This window comes from Triturus cristatus, chromosome 6, assembly GCF_964204655.1.
Source record: "Triturus cristatus chromosome 6, aTriCri1.1, whole genome shotgun sequence".
Lineage (NCBI taxonomy): Eukaryota > Metazoa > Chordata > Amphibia > Caudata > Salamandridae > Triturus > Triturus cristatus.
This window is the reverse complement of record NC_140589.1, coordinates 1479601295-1479621813: the sequence shown is the minus strand read 5'-3', so window position 1 is coordinate 1479621813 and position 20519 is coordinate 1479601295. Positions and strand designations below refer to the sequence as shown.

General features: G+C 42.2%; 1 protein-coding gene across 2 annotated transcripts in view; it reads left to right on the top strand.

Annotated features, from left to right (window-relative positions):
• The window catches only part of PSME4 (proteasome activator subunit 4), a 1714764-nt gene that overhangs the window by 494968 nt on the left and 1199277 nt on the right, over positions 1-20519 (top strand). For both annotated transcript variants that reach the window (XM_085612595.1, XM_085612594.1), the window contains 2 exons: positions 18822-18884; positions 19009-19104. In XM_085612595.1, coding sequence (XP_085468721.1) covers positions 18822-18884; positions 19009-19104 — 159 coding nt within the window. The remainder of the gene's footprint in view (positions 1-18821; positions 18885-19008; positions 19105-20519) is intronic.

The window sequence follows — 20519 nt, the reverse complement described above, 5'->3', positions numbered from 1 at the left end:
ACCATCATAGCTGCATACAGGATTATTTTTGGTTTGCCCAAACATACTTCACCAGCTCAAATCAGGCTAGAGTTTGGTGTTCAGAAACAGTTCTTGGCAAGACAGGGGGCGTACATAACTACCTGGGACAAAGTGCGGAAATCCAGTCAAGGAACTTTAAACAAATTGCTATGGAAGGAGTTAGAGCAACGCTCAGCCACTCCAGCTGCCAAGTACCTCAGAAGCAGTCTGGCGAATGCTGGCTTAAACCAACTCTGGGATCCTCCTACAAATCACTCAACGCTTAAAAAACTGGTCAGGAAGACAATTAAACATCTCTCGTGGGTTGAGGACAAGGCATCCCTCACAAAAAGGTCACATGGCTGGATGACCCTGAACTCTTATTCCAGACCAGCACCCCAGAACTACCTTGATTTGGGCCATGCTAAAACTACTAAAATTAAGTTTTTAAAGTACAGATTGGGCTTGTTACCCTGAATTCAGCATTTCCCGCATTGGCTAATGGATAAGGCGGGATCCTCCTGCCGTCTATGCGGTTCAGCGCCAGAGGATTTGCTGCATTTGTTATGTTCCTGTAAAGAACTTTTGGAAGAACAAAAGCGTTTGTTAAAATGCCATTTCAATCAGCGTGGGATATACTCACGAAGACAAGCAGTTCTTGCCTGCTTTGCACCTAATGACCCTCAGCTGAACTGTAGTTTGGTGAAGTTCATGAGGGTGGTGGAAAAGAAAATGCCAAAACCAGATTCATAATTTATTATAAGATAGTATTGTAACACAAACAGCACTTCTATTTATGGACGTCTAAAAGTATAAACTTTAGAAATGATTTTAAAAAGATAAAAGATGCATAGTATGAAATAATGTTTTTAACATTCTACGCAGAATTGCTTTTAAATTTTGATGTTTTGTATTGCAACGGTTTTTATTAACTATGCAAATAAAATTACTCACTCACCATAGACCTTCAGGATGCTTATTTTCACATTCCAATTTCTCGAAAGCACCCAAAGGTTTTACGATTCAAGGTAGAGTCGGAGCACTTCCAGTTCAAAGTCCTCCCTTTCGGACTCAAATCAGCTCCTCGCACCTTTTTAAAATGCCTGGCAGTTGTAGCAGCCTTCCTGCAGAAACAAAAGATCTTTGTCTATCCTTATCTAGAAGACTGGCTGCTCAAGAGCACGTCTCCCAGTCTCCTGCAGGAATATCTACAGTACTGCATTCAACTCTTAAATCAGTTGGGTCTCTGCTTAAACTTCAGGAAAACTATTCTCAATCCAACTCAAAGGATACATCACTTGGGTGTGACCCTAGAATCCGAAAACGCAAGAGCGTATACTTCGGAGGAGAGACTATCATCAATACTCCGAAAATGCTGTATTCTCCTTTGCACGCCTCATCCTACAGCCAGACAGGTATCCTGTCTGCTGGGCTTGATGACGTCTTGCATTTTCATTGTCATAAATGCCAGACTACAGATGAGACTGTTACAACAAGCACTAGAGGATCAGTGGTCTCAAGCCTGCAACCACTGTGAGGATACTATAACCCTTCCTCACGCAGTCCAAGTTTCAATAAGATGGTGGATGCAATGTCCTCATTTGCTGAAAGGAGTTCCATTCCACCAGGAACTCCCCAAACAAACACTTGTCATGGATACGTCCCTCAAAGGCTGGGGAGCTCACATTGGACCTCTTCAGATTCAGGGGATGTGGTCGGAAAAGGAGAAAACCTACCACATCAACATGTTGGAACTAAGAGCGGTACATTTGGCTCTCAAAGCGTCCTTTCCCTCCTTGGTACGGTCGGACAATACCACAAAGATGTACTGCCTGATCAAACGGGGAGGGACCAGATCCAGACCCCTGTCTCTGGATGCTCAAATGATTTGGAAGTGGCTCCTGGCGGGGGAACATGTCCATTTCAGCAATTCACCTCCCAGGTACGCTCAACATGCACGCGAACGACCTAAGCCGCAACTTCATCGAAGCGCACGACTGGGTGCTAAAAGATGAGGTAACACAAGCCATTTTTCAGAGATGAGGTTACCCAGACATCGATCTATTTGCAGATGCGGCAAACGTAAAATGCGATGCCTTCGCATCCAGGTACTCTCAACCAGGCTCCAGAGGGAATGCACTTTTGATCAATTGGTCAGAGAAATTACTCTACGCTTTTCCAACAGTCCTTCTCATACCGCTGGTGATCAACAAGCTCTACAGATCCAGGACAGAGATAATTCTGATCGCGCCAGAGTGGCCTCGCCAGTGGTGGTACCCGGACCTTCTACATCTTTCCAATATGTCCCACAGGAGAGTGCCATGCCATCCGAATCTGTTAACCAAGTTCGGAGGGATGTTTTTCGTCCCAAGCTTCCTTCACTGAGATTGGCAGCATGGCTCCTGAGTTCCTCCAATATAGTCATCTAGGCCTTTCACAGGACTGTATGCAAATTTTGAAGGAAGCAAGAAGACCTTCTACGAGAGAATCATATGCTTCACAGTCTTCCTCTATTAAAGTACATCTGGCGGCAATTACAGCTTAAAGAAAAGTCACCTACTCAGGTTTCTTTCTTTCAAATGCCAGTTGTTTAAGACTTCCTGGAAGGGCTAAGCGAGGTTGACCCACCAATTTGATCACTTTCCCTTCCCTGGGAAGTTGATATAGTCCTCTCTAAATTAATGGGTCCCCCTTTGAACCCATTCACAAAGCCTCTCTGCAGTACCTATCTTAAAAGACCGTCTTCCTGGTGGCAATTACCTCTGCTCGCAGGGTGAGTGAGATTCAGGCCCTATGTTCCACAAAGCCTTATCTCGTTTTCCATGCTAATAGAGTGGTCATGAGAACACACCTGAGTTTCCTACCTCAGGTGATCTCGGATTTTCATATTAACCATTCAATCACTCTACCCACATTCTTTCCAAACCCTACCACTCCCCCTGAGAAGGCGTTACATTCACTCCATCTAAAAAGGGTTCTAAAATTCTACCTTGATAGAACAAAGGACATAAGAAAGTCGGACCGTCTTTTTGTGAACTATGGTCCAATGAACACTGGTTTTCCCACTTCTAAACAGTCCATTGCTGGATGGATAGTATCTTGTATCACATTATCTTATCAGTTTGCTAACAAACAGCTCCCTGGCTGGCCAAAGGCTCATTCCACGAAAGGTAAAGCTGCCAGCACGGCCCTTCTGAGGAATGTACCCATTCAAGAGATCTGTAAAGCGGCTATATGACTCTCAGTTCACACTATTACTCGCCATTACTGCCTAGATTTTGATACCCAAATGGACGCCTGGTTTGGACAAGCTTAATTGAAGAATTTGTTTGGTTGAAATGTTGTTCGGAGTGTTTCTGATATACTGGTGTTCGTCCGTAGGATTATGGGGATGGGCTTGCTACTCTATTCAGTGCTTATGACTATTGATGAGTATCCCCTGGAAGAGAAGGATAGGTTACCTTCTTCCAGGGGTATACTCATCAAAGTCATAAGCAACCTTTCCTGGATGAATACCATGGTTATAGCAATACTCCGTTTCCTCATGATCACTATACACTGTAATACGCCGTTAAAAAGCCCTGACCTAATTGTCACCTGTGGGGCATGATGGGAGCCTGGAGGTCCTGGAGGTTTTAAAGGCACTGCGCTAGTTTTTGATGAGTGCTATATATGCAGGCTGCTGGGCTAATCTGCCTATCATCACCTTGCCTTTTTCTTTGAAAATAAAGGCTATGTTCAAATAAGTTAAGAGTACATTTCGCTGTGTCATGGAAATGTTGTATATGATTTACTTTAAATGAAAAATACAATGTAATATTGGCATATTTGAGCCTCATTTTAGGCTTTAGGCTGCATAGTTATATACATGTTTGTATATTATATATGCATATTATACATATATTGATGTATGTTTACACGGGACTAGACCTCAGATTTGATTAACCCCTCCCCTGCTCATGACGGAACCACTCCGTCATGAGCCACGGTCGCCGTGTGCTCATGACGGAGTGGTTCCGTGATGCTGCGGCCGTTGGCGGCCGCGCCGCCCACGCGGCGCTAATTCCCCGCCTGTGCGGGCGATCAGCGCAGTGGGCGGAATCATGACGGAACCACTCCGTCATGAGCACAGCTCAACCGTGGCTCATGATGGAGTGGTTCCGTCATGAGCACCGCGCCACCGCGCTGCCCCCAAACCCCCCCCAGCGCTGCGGCGGAATTCCCGCCGCAGTGAAAGGGTTAAACATTCATTAATATATACATATTGATATGCATATATTTTTTGTTAATGCTCTGGGTTCCCCGCACGTGGGGGGGACTATTCAGGGATTATGACTTTGAGTATACCCCTGGAAGAGAACCAGGATTACAGGTAAGTAACTTATCCTTCTTAATGGACTGTCTAGTACTGATTGTCCAGTATTTGGGTATCTTTCATAGATTCACATGCCTGAACCATTCCACATTGTCGAGATGGGAGTCCCACGGTAGAATTTTCAAGCAGTGCTTTAAAAGCTTCATAGGCTTTAATGGCTTTAAAAAGGACCAAATGTTTGAACCTAGCCAATCAGCTATCAGCACCCTCTAGAACACTCTCAGCAGAGGCAGGTTCTCTAAGATTTTCACCAAACGTCGTGTGGAAGGGAGTCTCCCTGAGTACTACTCAGTTTTTCTTCAACTTTCTCCATCTTTGCATTATGTTTGATAAAAAAGGCCTTTTCCGCCCATGCAAAACCTGTGGCAAGAAAAGAGTCCATGTGGATGATCCACATAAGGAGTGTATTTACTACCTTTATCCAAGGCATGAGGTGAGAGTATGTAGGATATGCCGCACCTTCTCAAATAAAACCCTCAAGGACAGAGAGGAAAGTTATTGTGGCTTCAAACCATTAAACACCAGTCGCCTTCTGATAAGGAAAATTATAGAACCTCTACATCCATAAAAGGGCCAGATCGAAGGACAATTCCTCAGGTGAAGGTAGAAAACATTACAAACAAGCCTTCCTAGGAATCCAAGGTTTCAAAAAAAGAGACGGTAGCTAAACACGGCTCTTAGCCAGCGTTAATTGTGCCTTCTACGCCTGGCAGGAAGGAGTAGATGGCCCTAGATTATCTTCGTCAGATCCTGCGAGTAAGAAACCTCTAAAAATATCATCGCAAAAGAAGCTTCCTCACTCGTCAACGACATTCAGTGTCACGTCAACGGCAATTTAGGCTCCAATGCTGTCTATTAGAGATTCTCCGTCGACGATGAGGACCCCATCATCGTCGAAGACAGTCGATGCTCCCTTGTCGACTAAGATACCGATGACAAACGACTTTCCAGTTTCAAAGAACTTTATTCTAATCACAGAATTATCAAAGCATAATTAAAATACTAAAAACATTGCCAAAAACACATACAATACATTAATCCTTATATTATTTACAGTTAGCACCAATATAATTTTGTGACGATACGTTATATTTACACAGATGGTAATCTTCAATTGATCTCGTCACAGAAGTTTTGGTTCCTATGTACACATTTTAGCAATAAATTCCATAAAGTGCCAAGTGCAAATTTACTCAACATGGTTAAAAACACATGCAATCCATTAATCCTCATATTATTTATAGTTAGCATCAGCATCATTTTGTGATGATATGCTATATTTACACAGATGGGAGGCTTCAATTGATTTTGTCACAGAAGTTTTTGTTCCCTATGTGCAGTTTTTAGCAACATATTCCATAAAGTGCCAAGTGCAATTTGCAGGGGCGTCTTTTAAAAATACACTATAAAAAATATCACAGATGCTTCGATAGTATCGAGGAATACGTTCTAGTGAAACTCAATAAGGTTTACCTTCAACATTTTACCTTGTATAATATACCTCCTAATACCTGAGCACTAGTACAAAAAATTAACCCCAGTCAAAAATATCATATATTGATTTTAAAATGTAAGCCCTTTCTTTCTCCTTATAAAATTGGTAGTCAGTAAGAATCTGCTAACACCATAGGCAATGAGTTTAGAGGAATCAGTTTTTAGTATGCGCAACATATCAGTGTATTTTCTGATATTCAAACTTCTACCCAAAGGTTTTATCCATTTTCTTCTGGCATTTACTTATCCAGGGCAGAAGAATAGGACATGGGCGATATCCTCCCTAGCTCCTAAATGGCACAGGGTACACTTGCAATCTTTCTCCACATCCTGTTACTGTCCCCATTTCAATGTAAAAGCCTTTATCTGCAGCGTACCATATCTGAATTTCAGGTATAATATCTTTGCAAGTTGAGGTTCAACTTCGTCCAAAAACGATTAGAAGTAACAAGTAGTTTTAAACATCAGAAATTGGGTTGTAAGGGTTCCTGATGTACTATTTAAAGTGACTCTGTGCCAAATAAAATTCCAGTAAATGGTTTTGATTTCCCGCTTTGAGTCGGGCGTCAACAGGCTTGGATTTTCCCAGAATCTGTTCAGGCCTAAATCAAAAAACCACTTACGAATGTGAGCCAACCAGGGAAAAGTAGTATAAATATCAAGTGTTGATAGTTCGGTCAAAGTTTGTCTATATGTTTCTAATTCCTCGGTGGTCCAGATTCTGACCCAATATGATTGGGTCATCCAGATCGCCTTATGTTCGAGTCATTTATGCCTAGGTCATACATTAACGGGATCACAGAAGTATTTTGGGGAAGTGCCACAAACCTTCTTAAGACCTTATTTCACCCCACAATTAAAGGGGTGAGGTCCCCCCCCCCCCAGCTCTAAGCTATACAGTGCAGCAGTTTGTGCTCTGGACTTGTACATTTACAAGGCAATGCGTAACTGCCTTTGTCATAGTCGCATATTGTTTTATTATGACTGGAGCTGAATTTTGCAATAAACTAGATTTTGATTTCTTTACCTGTGGGTTCCATGAGAGTTTTGAATCGATGGTTACCCCTAGATAAACGAAATTAGAGACACACTCTAAAGTCACTCCATTCAACACTATATTATTTTTTAAACATTTGTGGGGTTTTATAGCCACATATTTTGATTTAACAGGGTTGATTTCCAGACCTTTTACTTTACAATACACATTAAGCGAGTTTAAAAGATTTTGCAAGTCCTTTGGGGTTTGGGACAGCAGAAATGTATTGTCTGCAAATGTTAGTGCACAAATGTGGGTCCCTCCAAGTTTTGGGGAATCATGTTGTGATTTTTGGAGGAACTGGGCCATATCGTTAACATATAAAAGGAACAAGGTTGGTGCAAGGACACAGCCCTGGCGCACACCTCTCCTGACTGGTATATCGTCCATAAGTCCCCCCCCCTTTGCCCCAACGGACTTTCGAGAAGTTACCCTCGTGAAGCCTTTTCAGTTGAGCTAAGATCTCTTTAGGTACCCCCCTGTTGCAGCAAGTTTATCCATAACAGGTCTCTGGGAATTGAATCAGATGCGGCCTTTATGTCAATGAAAGTCGACATATAAATGGCTAGCAATCAACTTTGTATATTTCCAGGCTATGGTTATGAGTTTAAAAGCTTGGTCTATCGTGCTAGTTTTCCTTCTGAATCCCGCCTGGCAAGGTGAAAGTACATCATTTTCATTCATCTAGTTATTTAACTTATCCAAGATTTGCTTGGCATAGACTTTTTGAATTCTATCTATCAGACTTATGGGTCTGTAGTTAGCGGGATCGTCTCTTCTACCCTTCTTGTGAATCAGGACGATCTCCGCTCCCTTCCAGGACTCTGGGATAGGTTGTCCCCTGGCAATTGCTTTGCATAAGAGATTTATGTATGGCACCCAGACCACCGGTGCATGTTTAAAAAGGTCCCCGGTATCTTATCGGGACCTGGAGCTTTAGATGACTGAATTTCCGCTATAGTGAGTGTAGTATATTCAATACTGAAGTGTAATGGTACAATCTCATTTAAAGTCAGCAGTCCCTCGATACTACCTATGGGATCTCTATCCAGCATATTTGGGGGGCATACAGATTAGAAAAGTGTCTTTGCCATGTAGAAGGATCTAAATTGTAGTCTTGTACCGGATTACTTGTTTTACTGCCATGGGCTATAATCTGCCAAAACATGGACTGGTCACCAGCCTTTGATGCTATTATCAAATCCTACCAACTCGCATCTTCCCAATTTCTTCGGGCTACTCTCAGGGTTTTATTATATACCTTTGTTTCGTGTCTGATTATAACTATCTCTTGGGACCCTGATGAGACGTTGTTTGGCGACTGCACATTCTTTGTTAAACCAAGGATTAGATAGCCTCGTTTTACCCTTACGGTCAGTATTCCCTGGCTGTGATTTGGTTAAGTAAGGTTTTATATTTTCTACCAACTTCCGGTGAGTATGAGTTATGGTTATGTTTTCAGAGCATGAGGCTAAAAAGGAAGTTAAAAGTTCACTGAAAATGTTATATATTTTAATGGGGGGTTCAGCTTGATCCACTATAGTTGCCCATTTTACTGCCCTCCTGTTATTGCTTATTAAGGGCAGTGTAATCTCTGCTCTCGATTCAAATTGTGTAGCTGGGTGTGTCAGAAACCATTTTCCTGCCAGATCTGAACACAGTGGAAAATGGTCGCTTTCTCTTCTATCATCCACCTTAAAATCCTGTATATAGGCCCAGTAAGCTACACTTATCATAATATAATCTATTTGGGATGCAGAATGACCTCTTGAGAAAGTATTTGAGCATTCAAGATCTGAGGGGAATCTGCCATTACATGACCTTAGGCCTTTCTCTATGGTGAAGTGAAATATTTGCATTGCTGAAACAGAACACCCGCCGTGTTTTTAACACTAAGTAGCGGGATCCCCATTGTTAAGTCTTCTTCCTCAATGAAGGGAACTAGTCCCTACAAGGGTTCGTAGTAACAATTAAAGTCTCCCACGACTATAATGGGCCCGTTTGGTTCGATAGAATCGAGGATTTCTTCCAGTTGTTGCATTATCGGCGATTGTTTTGAACGCTCCCTTGGTCTTATATATATTCAGTGAAAAAACCATAGGTTTCACACATGTTATAGTTAGCTGGACATTTCACTCGTAAAAAAACAATGAAATTCCCCCGTTATAGTTAGTGCAGGCAACTATAACTCACGCGACCGCAATCCTCTGCTGATGCTAATACTGTATTTAGACAATTATTTGCCCATGTCTTCTTCCATTAAATTTTAGCTATACATATATTACAAATATTTTTTTTTCATAAAGACACATATGTCATCAACAGAGGATTGCGGTCGCGTGAGTTATAGTTGCCTGCACTAACTATAACGGGGGAATTTCATTGGTTCTTTACGAGTGAAATGTCCAGCTAACTATAACATGTGTGAAACCTATGGTTTTTTCACTGAATTTGCAAGGTTTTTTAAATGCTAATTCCTAACTATAACGTGTGTAAAACCTATGGTTTTTTCAGTGAATTTCTACGGTTTTTTTAAATGCTAAGTTACGCCCACTTAACGCAGTTCGTTCCGTGCGCGCACGGTGCGCTTCGCGCACCGTGCGCGCACAGTGAGCACGCGGTGCGCTTTGCGCACCGCGCGCCCACTTTACGCAGTTAGTGCCGTGCACGCACGGTGGGCACGCGGTGCGCTACGCGCACCGCGTGCCCACGTTACGCTAGATGGGCCATGTACGCACGTTGCGCTTCGCGCACCGTGCGCACATGGAGGACATATGATGCGCTTCGTTGTGAAAGGTAATATTTTAATTTTTTTCAGCGGTGATATGCCATGCACAAATGGTGCCCTCCGGCCACCATTTGCACATGGGGTGGGGAAAGTATGGATATTTTTTTTTTATTATTAATTATTACCGTACGCGTACGGTAAGCGTAATCGGCAAAATTATCGAAAAAATTAAAATTCCGTTTTTGCCCTTGGGGGATCTTTGAGGACTCCCTCAACATGGCTAGGTGCTTAGGAGCTGTCTAAACAGCCCCTTTACATGTTTTTGGGCTTTGTTTTTTAACCCCCTCTCAGACTGAGAGAGAGAAAATGGCGGCCGCTGCTTCCTGGTTTCGACCGATTCGAATGTTTACTAAGATCTAACAGCCAATCAGAATCGCGCTCGCGCACGGCGGCGTGCGCGTGCGCGTACGGTAAGCGCACCGTAAGCGCACCGTAAGCTGGCTCAGATATATATATTCATTTAAAGGCTATTTTCTCAGAATCTACTGAACAGATTTACACCAAACCTACAAAAGGCACTTCCTTGACCTGTAGACTACCTCTCTGTCAAATTTCAAGGAACTCTGTTCAGCCGTTCGGGCTGTAGCTGTGTCTAAAGGTCCTATGGAAAAATGCATGGAAAAAATGCGTTTTGGGACCCCCCTTTTATCTCAGCCCCCGCTTGACGAATCCCCCCGAGACTTTCAGGGTAGGAGCGGAGCGTAGCGCCCCATTAGTTTTGAAAATTTCGCGAGGATTCGTCGACCGGCGCCAAAGTTATTCCAAATAGAATGTTGCGGTTTTCCTATGGAAACAGGGTCCTAACTATAACTACCTACTGGCGACCGCCAGTAGGTAATATATATATATTAAAAAATGTGCATCTGAGACCTATTTGGGAACTTGAATTTTAAGCCCAGGATATCATTTGAGTCAGTGGGTATAATTTGAAAAATTGCATGTATATAGTTTTATACCCAGATTAGAAGGCCACATGATGGTCTTCCTCTGTTTGATTGTTGAGCCTCTATGCTGAATGTTCTATAGCCTACTTTATATAATGACTCCCTCGCCCAAGTCTCCTGAAAAGATAGCGATCAAAGTTACCAATATAATCCTGCCAGTCAGGTTCATAAAGTTTTTTAAGGAGCCCGCTATGTTCCAAGAGACCATCTTTACACATTCCGATGTTGGATATAATGGCGTATTGGACAAGCAATCAGGGATAATTATGCAATCAAACCCTTCTGGCTCAGAGATATTAATTACCTTACTTCCATCAAGGTCTTTTCTTTCATGATGTGTGTCCAGGATGAGTTGATCATCCAATTCTATTACGCATTGGTTCCCCACTATCGGGTTTGGTATACCCCCTCTGTAGGATTCGGTCTTGTCTGCTGGTTCAGTCAATCTACAGGTTCAAGGTTATTTGGGCCCTCCATAGCTTGAGGGGCAGTATTACATCTATCTAAGCATGTCTTGTTCTGTCTAAGGCAAATTTTAGAATTGAAGAAGGAGTGTGTTCATGGCTACTAGATTGCCAACGATAGTTTTTGAGTTTAGCTTTAGTTTTATATCGTCCAAGTCCCCATCTTCTTGCTGGATCTGCTCCGCATTATTTATATCGGATCTTATTACTGAAAGGCACTGGCGATTATTTCTAATCCAGTGTATTACTTTGTTTATAAGAGAGTCCTTGTCTTCTCTAGCACCCTGTTTTAATCTTGTCGACTAAGACTAAGATCCCGACGACAAGCGACTTGTCGACGGGACGGCACTTTCGCTGACGAGGACACTGTCGACGAGGACACTGTCGACGATGGAATTTTCATTTCCTGTGGTTTCTGCACCATCGACAATGATTACTCAAGTCACCAGAGTAACTAAGACTTTCCTACGGCCATCCTTGCAAGAGTTTAGTAAGGTTTCGCCCTTACTTCCGTCACATCTGCTAGAGGGCTATGTAGATGATGATGATGATGACGATAATGGTCTTTATGGGGTGGCTCACAGCCCATTGGAGCTCCACGTAAAGTGTCAGATTGAGGGAGAGCGTAGGATGGACGTTTTGAGGAAACCTTATACCTGAAGACAAGAGGCAGGAAAGATACTAGTGGAAGGGGAGCGTGCAGTTTCGGAAACCATTGACTGTGCCCTTGATGTAGCCAATACAAGTTTTAGACAACTGGTGGGAGCTACTGTGCTTGGACGCCAAGGATGGCTTAAAGCAACCACCTTTAGGCCTGAGATGCAGACGAAGGTGTTGGATATGGCTTTCAATGGTGTTTTCCTCTTCTGAAATCACATAGATGAGGAGCTGTTGGAGTTTAAAAATGACACGGACTCCGCAAAGTCGCTGGGTAGATTACACAATACAGAAAGGTGCCCTTCAGAGGTACTAGGGGGTGAGTATTTGCACCTTATAAAGGAGGTTACCAGAGAGCTCAGCAGTATCTGCCATACCAGTCTCAAGTCCGCAAATCTTACAATCCTCCATCTTACCGCCCGTCATCTATGGCTGGTTTCTCACCAGGGAGTCTGCAAACTAATGCCTTAACAAGGTCTTGACTCGGGCAGGAAACAATTATCATACCAGGGTACCAGCCTCCCTCCCCTCCCATCCTGTGGTTGGAAGATTTCCAGCTATGTCCACTGTTTGTTGACGCGAAATAACAACAGATCTCTGGGTATTGGACCTTGTTACTAATGGTCACACTCTAGAATTCATTCAGCGCCCACCGATTACTCCACCCAAGGGTGCGCCCCCACCCCCTTGTCTTCACTTATTACGCAAAGAGGCTTGGTTATGCTTGCCAAAGGAGCGATAGAGGAAGTCCCAATGTCTCAAAAGGGAAAAGGTTTTTATTCTCGTTTTTACCTGATAAAAAAGAAATCAGGAGAATGGAGACTGATTCTGGACCTGAGGAATCTCAACAAGTTTCTCAATAACAAAGTTACAATTACGACACTTTCCAATATCGTAGGTTGCTTGAACGAAGGGGACTTCATGACCTCACTTGACATGGAAGACGCATATATTCATATCCCAATCCATCCGAATCATAGGAAATTCCTAAGGTGTCTGGTACCCACTACCTATACAAAGTACTTCCATTTGGCCTCAAATCCGCGCCAAGGATCTTCACCTAGTGCCTAGCGCCCGTAGCAGCAGACTTGCGATCTCAAGGACTTCCAAGTATTCCCGTATCTCGACGACTGGCTACTCAAATCACCAACAGCACAGAAGGCCAGTCAAGCTACAAGCACCTGCCTTCACAGGTTCTGGACTTTGGGACTCACTGTAAACAAACAGAAGTCTTCACTCCATCGAAGTCTAGTCATATCCTTCCTGGGAGCATCCATAGATACCATCCAGTGGAAAGCTTTTCTATCTCACGAAATACGTTTGCAAAGACTCTCTAAAAGAATGTCAGAAAAAGGTCAGTTTCTGTGCGAATGTAGAAGTCGATCCTGGCGATGTGTTCTTCAGCAATAGATCTCGTGCCACTAGCCAGACTGAGGATGAGGCCTCTTCAAGAGGAGCTACAGAAACAATGGCAAAAGGCTTTGGGATCCTTCGAGTATGTAGTTCAGTTCACAACGTGAATGTTAGAGGCCCTGCAATGGTGGTTTCATGCTAAAAATCTGGTAAAAGGACTTACTTTCCTCCAGACTACCCCAGATTTCATACTGACAACAGACGCCTTCAGGAAGGGGTGGGGAGGTCACCTGCAAGAGTTACACATTCAGGGCAAATGGTCCTCTGTGCAGAAACATCAGCACATCAACAGGCTGGAGCTCAAAGCCATCTTCCTATCTCTTCAGGCGTTCTTGCCGAGAATAGCGGGCTCCTCTGTGCTGGTCCGTACGGACAATACGACCAGTATGTATTATGTCAACAAACAACGGGGAACCAAATCTATTACTCTATTTCAGGAAGCGCAAGAGCTATGAGATTGGACGATGCAACTGGGAATCTCATTAAGGGCCGAGCATGTCAGAGGTCTGCACAATACTGTGGCAGACACGTTAAGCAGAACGCAAGCCACTTGCCACGAGTGGAAGTTGGAGCAATCCCAACTCGAAACGGTGTTTCGAAGGTGGAGAAAACCAGCTTTAGACCTCTTTGCAACAACCGAGAACACCAAATGCCAGTATTATGCCAGCAGATTCCCTCCACCAGGCTCAAGGGGAAATGCCCTTTGAATGCGATGGTCCGGGATATATGCTTATGCTTTCCCCCGTCCCGATGATTCCCAGGGGATTAACCAAGATGAAGAGAGAGGGCTGTTGTCTGATCCTGATAGCGCCAAGATGGCCCAGGCTGTACTGGTTCACGGAGCTACTCCTGATGTCAGAGTCGAGGCCCATACGCCTGCAGCCATCCCCATCACTGCTGACGAGAGAAGTGCCAAGTTAATCATCCAGACCCGCAGTCTCTTCATTTGAATGCATGACTCCTGAGTGACTATAATTCAAGGACTTTGATATCTCGTAGGAGTGCAGGGAAGTTATTGCCAAATCTTGAGCAGGTAGCACTATTAAGACATACCACCTAAAATGGAAGTGATTCTGTTCCTGGTGCCAGCGAAACTGCCTTCACCCGCTTCAAGCGCCTCCTGAGAAGATTTTACCATATCTCCTCTCTTTGGCCAAGGCAGGTCTCACTTTCTCTTCAGTGAAGGTTCATCTTGCTACAGTTTCTCAATTTAGGAAGTCTCCTAAAGTTTCTTCTCTATGTGCCTCCAGTCTTATAAAACAATTCATGAGGGGCCTTTTCCGTGCATTTCATCCGGAGCCTGGGCCTCCTCCGGAATGGAAGCTTAATCTAGTTCTTGCACAGTTAATGAGGCAGCCGTTGGAACCAATTCAGCTTGGCCAATAGCTTTTGGGATTTTGAAAACTGAGTTGTATGCCTTGATTATCAAGTACAATAATTTGGCATCCTTTCCCTTGATGATAGGTGAGCCACAGCAAAAGTCAGAAGCAGGTTGGGCCCCATGACTTTGAGAAGATGTTCATACGATTATCATCTTTGTGTATCTTGTAGTGACTTAAAAGTGAATATAAGGATGATCATTTTGCTCTTGAAACGTTAAAAGGACTTTTAAACAAGACTTTATTATCGAATAGGATGCCCAGATATTTATATGTCTTTACAGTCTCAATTGTCCTTCCTTTCACATGCCAAGTGTGAGGTTTGTTAGTCGATGGACCTATTGCAATTATCTTGGTTTTCATGATGTTTAGTTCCAAACAGTTTCCTGTAATGTATTCATCAAATGCAGCGATTAGCCTTTGCAATCCTAAAGGGGTTTGGCTAAGTAATATCAGCTTGTTAGCATACTGAAGATATTTTAAATGACAGTTGGTAAGTTTAGGAGGGTGAACATCGATGGCTACTAGGTGCGGTTACAAATCTGACATAAAAAGATCAAAAAGACACAGGGCAAATATCCAGCAAGTTTTCTCCATTGTATATATTGTGCTACAGAATCAAATGCAGGTCTATAAAGCAGAAGTATAACATTTGTTTTTTTAAAAAACCTGACAAATAAGGAAGTTGCACTTAACAGGAGTCATTCAGAGCCACAAGTGATTTCCATTTATCTTCCTTTATTCCCAAAAATCGTAAAGAGAACGGTAAACAGCCACCATGTTTTGTCCCTTATTGCCCAGGAACTTCTTCAGGGCTATGAATCAATTGAGACGAACAATATTGGAAAAGACGGTTATACAGTATCCACGATATCCAAAATTAGATTACTGAAGATTGTTCAGCATAGATGTACATAAATGAAACATCAAAGTTCAAATCCATAAGTTATCCATCATATAGATGTCGTTTCCATATTGAGATAAACGGGAGGAACACGGATTATGGTTCCAACAGTAGAAAAACAACTCTTTATATGTATAGTTAGAATCCGGATTTGTGAAAAGCCGGCGTGCCGAACAGCGTAATAACTGGCAGCTATTTGGTGTTTTTTTAAAACTGCTCGCTCCTCCAGCATGGTGAGAGTCAATAAGTTAGTAATTGTGGATTGGCCCTTACGAAATCCCGATTGATTCATTGGAATATAGGTTTCTGCTTCTAAAATGTTTTTCACTTAATTTTATTCTACCCATGCAGCATTGCAAACAAAATTGTATGAAAGATTTATAATTTTAGAAGTGACTCTGGTGTTATGAAAGAACTATAGAAAGAGTGCCTACAAAAGAATGCTGTTTAAGGGTTTTCTCTGCAAATTTGCACATACCAATAAAGGAAAGGTAAATTGATGCAGATAGAATATGGGTTTAGGAAATCTAAAGAAAGAAGGTGCACATTCAAGCTGCTTGCTTTTATCCAGATGCAATTAAGAAAGCATGCTGTTTGGTGGCCATTGGCCTGAAGGACACCTATTTCTATACTCTGATGCTTCAGTGCGCCAAATGTTTCTACCGATTTGTGTCCAGATCGGCAGTGCCAGCATTTTCAGTTTGAAGTTCTGCCTTCATAAAATTGTTCATTGTAGTTATAGCTAGTTTAGATTAGAAAAAGTCCATTCTGTCCTTACCTAGATGATTGGCTTATAAGGACAGTCGCCCAGACTAAGGTTCACTTCACAAGGCAATGATGCTGGTACTTGACCTAGAATATTCCTTTATTTGAATTAAGATGAGTATGATGTCAAAGATAAGGGGAGCATCAACAGACATCGCATTTTTAACAGCATTAGGCCTTAATGCAGCTAGTTACAATGGCGTGTTTAAACCTTAGATACAGGTTTTTAACATTGTTTATTCATGCATTTAACAGCACATACAAAAGCCATAAAATGTAAGTCTGAACTTAAAATTCCTATGGTCAACCCAGTCACTCTTTTACAGCAGATTCTGTGAATAAGACATATAACAGTAGGTCTTTAAGGGTGGATTGTTAATAAACTGCGTTAAAGCCTGTAGACGGGCATTGTGTTACATGGGATCTCACGGATTACTGTAGTAGGCAAGGGTTTTGAGATGGGTCACTTCTGTGACAAACCCTGGTGATACAAGTGGTTATTTTGATAAGCCTTTGTTACCCTTCTAGTTAAGTTTTATTGTTTTTACCACATGCAGTTTTGTATATATTTGGAGACAGACACTCTATCTTTCGCTTGCTGAAGACTCCATCAGGAGATTGGAACCTGCATAGCACATTGAGCTGGAACACAGGCAGCCAATCAAGAATATATTAGAACATGGCACCTAGACATGCACAGCCAATCACGGGTCTGAAATGTCCACAAAACTTAGCACAGGGACCCATAACCTTTTTAGTGCTGGATCCTGCATAGCACACCAAGATGGGACAGATGCAGCCAATCAAAGAGACGTGGATATGCTTAATACATAGTTTATCAGTAACTGGAATGTGTATAGAATTAGGACACATGCAGTCTACCAGGAGACGAAAATGTGCGCCAACTGAACTGTGTTGCAGACACTAGACTGAGACAAAGGCAGACAATCTGGAAACAAATATGCACAGAGCACAGTTCTAGGGCACATGAAATTAATCAAAAATGTGCAATTCATGTAGGGTACGGGGCAGGTCCACACAGACAGCTAATCTAAAATCTGAAATTTGTGTCAAGCACATCACTGGGAGACACACAGTCAATCCAGAGGCATCCAAGATAGATCCTACTTTACATCCTCTCCAGCATTTGTGAAATCACCTTTTCAGTGTTCGCACAATTTATCCATAGATTTTCTTACATTGCTATGATCAGGCAGTCGCTGCTTTCTTTGAGCGCAGCATAAAGATCTTGATATTTCTTCGTTTATCTGCACAGCCGTTACTCCTGCTTTCAACTACTGGGCGGATCATCTGACCTTGCTGGAGTTGTGGTCTATTAGTAGGTTAGCAGTGTACAAACTGTTCAATTGATTTGGGTGCCTTTCAAAATTACTTAATAAAGCACTATCTTCACATACATACTGTTGCATTTCTTCAAATTGCATGCTGTCTCAAAAGCATCCACCAAATTCCTAAAATCCAATATGAAAAACTGACCTTTACTTAATACTTCATATCTTTGCCTCTCCTTTTTGTGTAAATATTATTTTCTTACTTTTCATGCCCTCCATATCACCTCTTTTCAATAACAGCCTCCTCTGTCATGGGCATGTTTGCCTTTCATCTCTGTTAATGTATTTCTCCAATTTCCCCGCAACTCATTTTAAAGATATAAACCTCTTATTTTTCAAATCACAAAATCTAATCTCTTCTAGCCCATCTATTAACCCCACCAACCATCTGCATGAACTCGCATACCAATCCGCCCACTAATGTGCATTCCTAGCTCGTGTCAATTTAATCCACAACAGAGAAACTGGAGTGAATGCATCAAATGGTTTGCTTGAGAGCCTAAAACTAACTCCAATAACAAGCAATGGAATATAACCATTGGATTAACCATGTACGTTGGGATCGGGAGCAGCACGATTTGTGGTGTAAATCCCTCTATTGCCTCTTCAGGGGTAGAAAGTTCTATCACTGCAATTACATACAGTACAATTCGATGTCACTAAGTAGATTTGAAGTTGCAGATGGACCAACACATTAATTTTGTGTTGTGTTTCACTCAAAACTGTTGTAAGCTTTGAGAATGGAAGATTAAATCAAGTACTATACCTATCATATTCCAAAGTGAAGCAGCCACTTTCACCTGATCTACAATGGGATCAGTTGGAGGGATGAAAAATAAGTTATTCTGGTAGCAGCAAGCACAGTCTGATATCTGGAAAAAGCTGAGATTTCCCAGGTATCATACATCTAATGTGAATTCGTTTTGTTTTAAACATTTTCAGGTCTTAGTGGCAAAACCCAAATGCAACATTTTGCTCTTGTACACTGTTTATTATTTAATTAATGTTTTTGGTATTCAGTTTTTTTCAAGGTTTTTACTGAATATTGTAGAGCACGTAAACAGTAAGTTAGGAGCTCCATTAGTTAAGATTGCCTAAAAAGCGTGTTGCCTATATTTCACCACAACCATTCTTTGCTCCCCATACATCCATACAATTAATTTGAACTCTTGTTAATTTTAAAGCTTTGTCAGTTTGTTTGCTTGCCTGAGATGTCCATTGTGTAACTCCAACTTTTTTTTTTTTAACAGCTTCATGGAAGAAAGCAACACATCAGAGCATTGTTGATCGACAGAGTCATGCTGCAGCATGAGGTATTAAAACATTGTGAAAACCCTAACTTGACCATATTTATTATTTACATTTCACCTTTTCCCAATTAAATGCAGTGTTGTAAATTAAATAACAGTAGTTTTTGCTATTTTTTGTTTTAACAAGCTGCGAACACTGACGGTTGAAGGCTGTGAATATAAGACAATACATCAAGACATTATAAGAGACCTTCTATGTTTGTCTACAAGCTCCTACAGTCAGGTAATAATCTATCATTTAATTTATATAGGTAAGCTACATTTGGTCAGGGTTCCCTCAATTGGCAAATTTGTCCACAAAAATGTAGGACTTGAAATTATATTAAAAATAGCAAATTACTAAGATACGTGTCCTCCTAAAATAATCATTTTAATCAATATTACAACTTTCTACAGATATATTGGTAATATAGAGGGGATATTGTTAACCAGGTAAGAGTTTAACTCTAACAAGCAACATGGGTACACAAGGGAAAGCTTTGCTCATCTGTAATGTCATTCAGTCACATCAGGTGGACAATGTCCAAGTTGCTGGTACCTACTGTAATTTTACAATGTGCATAATGTCCCTGTGTGTGTTACCTTAGGATCTATTGCTGCCTGGTCAGTGAGGCGGGGCTTCAGGTGTATGTAGCACTATGATGCCACCTCCTTTGAGCCACCTGCGGAAGAGATTCTCCGTCACCAGTGTATGCGGGAAGTTTATAGAGGGTTAGTTGCTATTAGAAGCATAAGCACCTTCTTTTTATGTCTGGGTTGACAGCACAGCTGTCTGCATGATGTTTCGCTTACAGTATATAAGGGTGGGTTTTGGGTTTTCTCAATTCAGCTGTTGGTTTATTTGGTTCAGTCTCTTATGGTCATTGGCTTGTAGCATTGGCAATCACCTCTTTGATCAGTCCAGATTCTGTATTGCTCCTCATGCCATTGGCTGTTTGGTATATTATTTAGGGGTGGGCGGTACTCGTAGGGTTTCACTCTGCCGAATTCTGCGGCGTTACAGAAAAACTCCATGGAGTTCCGCGAGAGGGCGGATTTTGGCACATCGTGCTGGTCATGCTGAGTTTTAGCGAAAGGAGCTTGTTCTGCTCTGTAAAATCAGCACGAATGGCACCACGTGGCGCACCAGAGGGCATTGCTTCTTTCTGCCAATTGAGTACGTTTTCAACACTAGTGGCAACTTTTTCAACGCAACAATCGAGACCTGCTGTGACCGCCCACGCTGACAAATCTTTCCAGGAGGCGTTCTAGCGCCCGTAAATCATCCTAGGGGATGCAAATTCTCACTTGCAAACGTAATGTTGGCAAGCCGTGTGCGAGAAGCAACGCGGCCAAGCTGTGTTTGGCTGAGTTTTCACGAACTCCACGTTTCAAGTAGACCACATTGTGGGCAAAACTCACCGAACTCTGCTGGCGGACCAGAATTATTTGCCCACCCCTAGAATGAAATGGAATTGTTGCATTACAATGTACACATGGGCTATCTTTAAATCTTAAAATGTACACTCTTCCTTCACAATTTAGTGCAGTTTTGTAGGATCTTCATTGGTGGTCATAAATGATAGAATCATTTCCTGCTGCTTGTGAGCACCCTGGAACACTTAAACCTCTTAACTATTCACAAATTAGGTGCAATAG